This window comes from Suricata suricatta, chromosome 12, assembly GCF_006229205.1.
Source record: "Suricata suricatta isolate VVHF042 chromosome 12, meerkat_22Aug2017_6uvM2_HiC, whole genome shotgun sequence".
NCBI lineage: Eukaryota > Metazoa > Chordata > Mammalia > Carnivora > Herpestidae > Suricata > Suricata suricatta.
Window position 1 is genome coordinate 6,432,882 of NC_043711.1, and position 2,415 is coordinate 6,435,296.

Here is a 2,415-nt window from a genome sequence, read left to right on the forward strand (position 1 = left end):
GCAAATGGTCCATTCTCATGGAAGACATTTTTGGGAAAGAAACCCCCCGTGGTGTGACAGTGGTAAGGTTTCCTTGGGATGGTGCCCGGTCTTCCGGACGGGAGAAGGCAGGGGCAGCCTGTTCGAAAGGCAGCTCAGGAGGCAGCGAGTGGCATTCCCTGAGAGGCACCTGTTTTGGACGCTTTTTCCTACAGCTTTGGGGGAAAACCCTAAATTTAGCCTCAGATTTCTTCACTTAACTGTGCCTCACATAATGAGTGTTGGGGCTCAATTCAGGTTTATTATTTATTTTAAATTTTTAATGTTTATTTTTTGAGAGAGAAAGAGAGAGTGTGAGAGGGGGAGGAGCAGAGAGGGAGACACAGAATCTGAAGCAGGCTCCAGGCTCCAGACTCTGAGCTGTTAGCATAGAGCCAGATGCGGGGCTTAAACTCATGAACGTGAGATCATGACCTGAGCCGAAGTCAGATGCTTAACCAACTGAGCCACCCAGGGGCTCCTCAATTTAAACAGTAAATAAAGATTTGTGAACGTTACACCTGTGGGGCCTTAGGTCATAACCTCTACCATTTCATTTGCTAGACCCCAAGCAGGGCATGAACAGTACCTTTGCACTGCCAGTCACAATATCATTGGTCATCAGCGTGTGCCTCTTCTGCAAGTGTACGTGGGGAGGACTGGACAGTTCTTAGGGGCATGGGGAACTGTGGGAAATGGCCTCGTCACACTTCTCTCGACAGGAAAGAACGCGTCTCGGGGAGAAACCTGCCGAGTACACGCACCTGTTTGAAGTCTTCAGCGTGGGCACTCACCTTTCCCAGCCGATGGGGATGGGAAGGCACCCCGGCAAGAGGCCCTATCACCGGCGGGACTGTGGAGCGGCCTTTAAGAACAGGTCACATCTGACCCAACACGTGAGCATTTACAACGGCAGAAAAATGCACGAATGCCACCAGTGCCAAAAAGCCTTCACAACGAGCGCCTCCCTCACGCGGCACAGGAGGATCCACACCGGGGAGAAGCCCTACGAGTGCAGCGCCTGCGGGAAGGCCTTCAATGATCCTTCCGCGCTCCGGAGTCACGCGCGGACGCACCTCACGGAGAAGCCCTTCGACTGCAGTCAGTGCGGGAACGCCTTCCGGACCCTGTCCTCCCTGAAGATACACATGAGAGTTCACACCGGGGAGAGGCCGTACAAGTGTGAGGAGTGCGGGAAGGCGTATGGCAGGAGCTGCCACCTCATTGCGCACAAGCGGACGCACACTGGGGAGAGGCCGTACGAGTGCCACGACTGTGGGAAAGCCTTCCAGCATCCGTCTCACCTCAAAGAGCACGTGCGCAACCACACTGGAGAGAAGCCCTACGAGTGCACACAGTGTGGCAAAGCCTTCCGCTGGAAGTCGAACTTCAACTTGCACAAGAAGAACCACATGGTGGAGAAAACGTACGAGTGTAAAGAATGTGGGAAATCCTTCGGTGATCTCTTGTCACGGAGGAAACACATGAGGATTCATACTGTGAAGAAACCCATCGAGTGTCGACAGTGTGGGAAGGCGTTCAGAAACCAGTCCATCCTGAAGACGCACATGAATTCTCACACCGGAGAGAAGCCGTATGGGTGCGATCTGTGCGGGAAAGCCTTCAGCGCCAGCTCGAACCTGACCACGCACAGGAAGATACACACTCAGGAGCGGCGCTACGAGTGCGCCGTCTGCGGGAAAGTGTTCGGGGATTACTTGTCCCGGCGGAGGCACATGAGCGCCCACCTGGTGAAGAAGCGTGTCGAGTGCAGGCAGTGTGGGAAGGCCTTCAGAAACCAGTCCACCCTCAAGACGCACATGAGAAGTCACACGGGGGAGAAGCCGTATGAGTGCGATCACTGCGGGAAGGCCTTCAGCATCGGCTCGAACCTGACCGTGCACAGGCGCATACACACGGGGGAGAAGCCCTACGAGTGCCTGGCCTGCGGGAAGGCCTTCAGCGACCACTCCTCCCTCCGCAGTCACGCGAAGACTCACCGGGGAGAGAAGCTCTTCGTGTCGTCTGTGTGGAAAAGGCTCCAGTGACCGTCTTCCTTCAGGGAAACACGAGAGCTCGGATGGGGGTGGGGAGCCCTCACTGGCCTCAGGAAGGCAGCACTTGGATGAACTCAGCTTGGCCCAAAAGAACGCACGTCACAGGAGAGACCCAGTTGATGTCATGGCGGGAAAGCCTTGTTTCTCCTCCCCACTGTGGGCATTCGTGAGAACTCATGCTGGGGAGGGAAGCCGTACCTGTGGTATGCGGAAGTCAGGCGTGCATTCAGCTCTTTAAAAAAAAAGAGAAGTTGGGGCGAGAAACAGTAGCTTGGTATTTAATGTCAAAATGACCGTAGCACCACCCGGCGCCTGGGCGTATGAGTGAGTACCCCGGGGA

General features: G+C 55.2%; 1 protein-coding gene across 1 annotated transcript in view; it reads left to right on the top strand.

Moving 5' to 3' along the window:
- ZNF317 (zinc finger protein 317) overlaps positions 1-2,167 on the top strand; it is a 12,398-nt gene extending 10,231 nt beyond the window's left edge. Inside the window, exons 6-7 of the mRNA XM_029916232.1 lie at positions 1-62; positions 741-2,167. The exon at positions 1-62 is cut by the window's left edge and continues 5 nt beyond it. Coding sequence (XP_029772092.1) covers positions 1-62; positions 741-2,066 — 1,388 coding nt within the window. The 3' untranslated portion in view covers positions 2,067-2,167. The remainder of the gene's footprint in view (positions 63-740) is intronic.
- Positions 2,168-2,415: the final 248 nt, after the last annotated feature.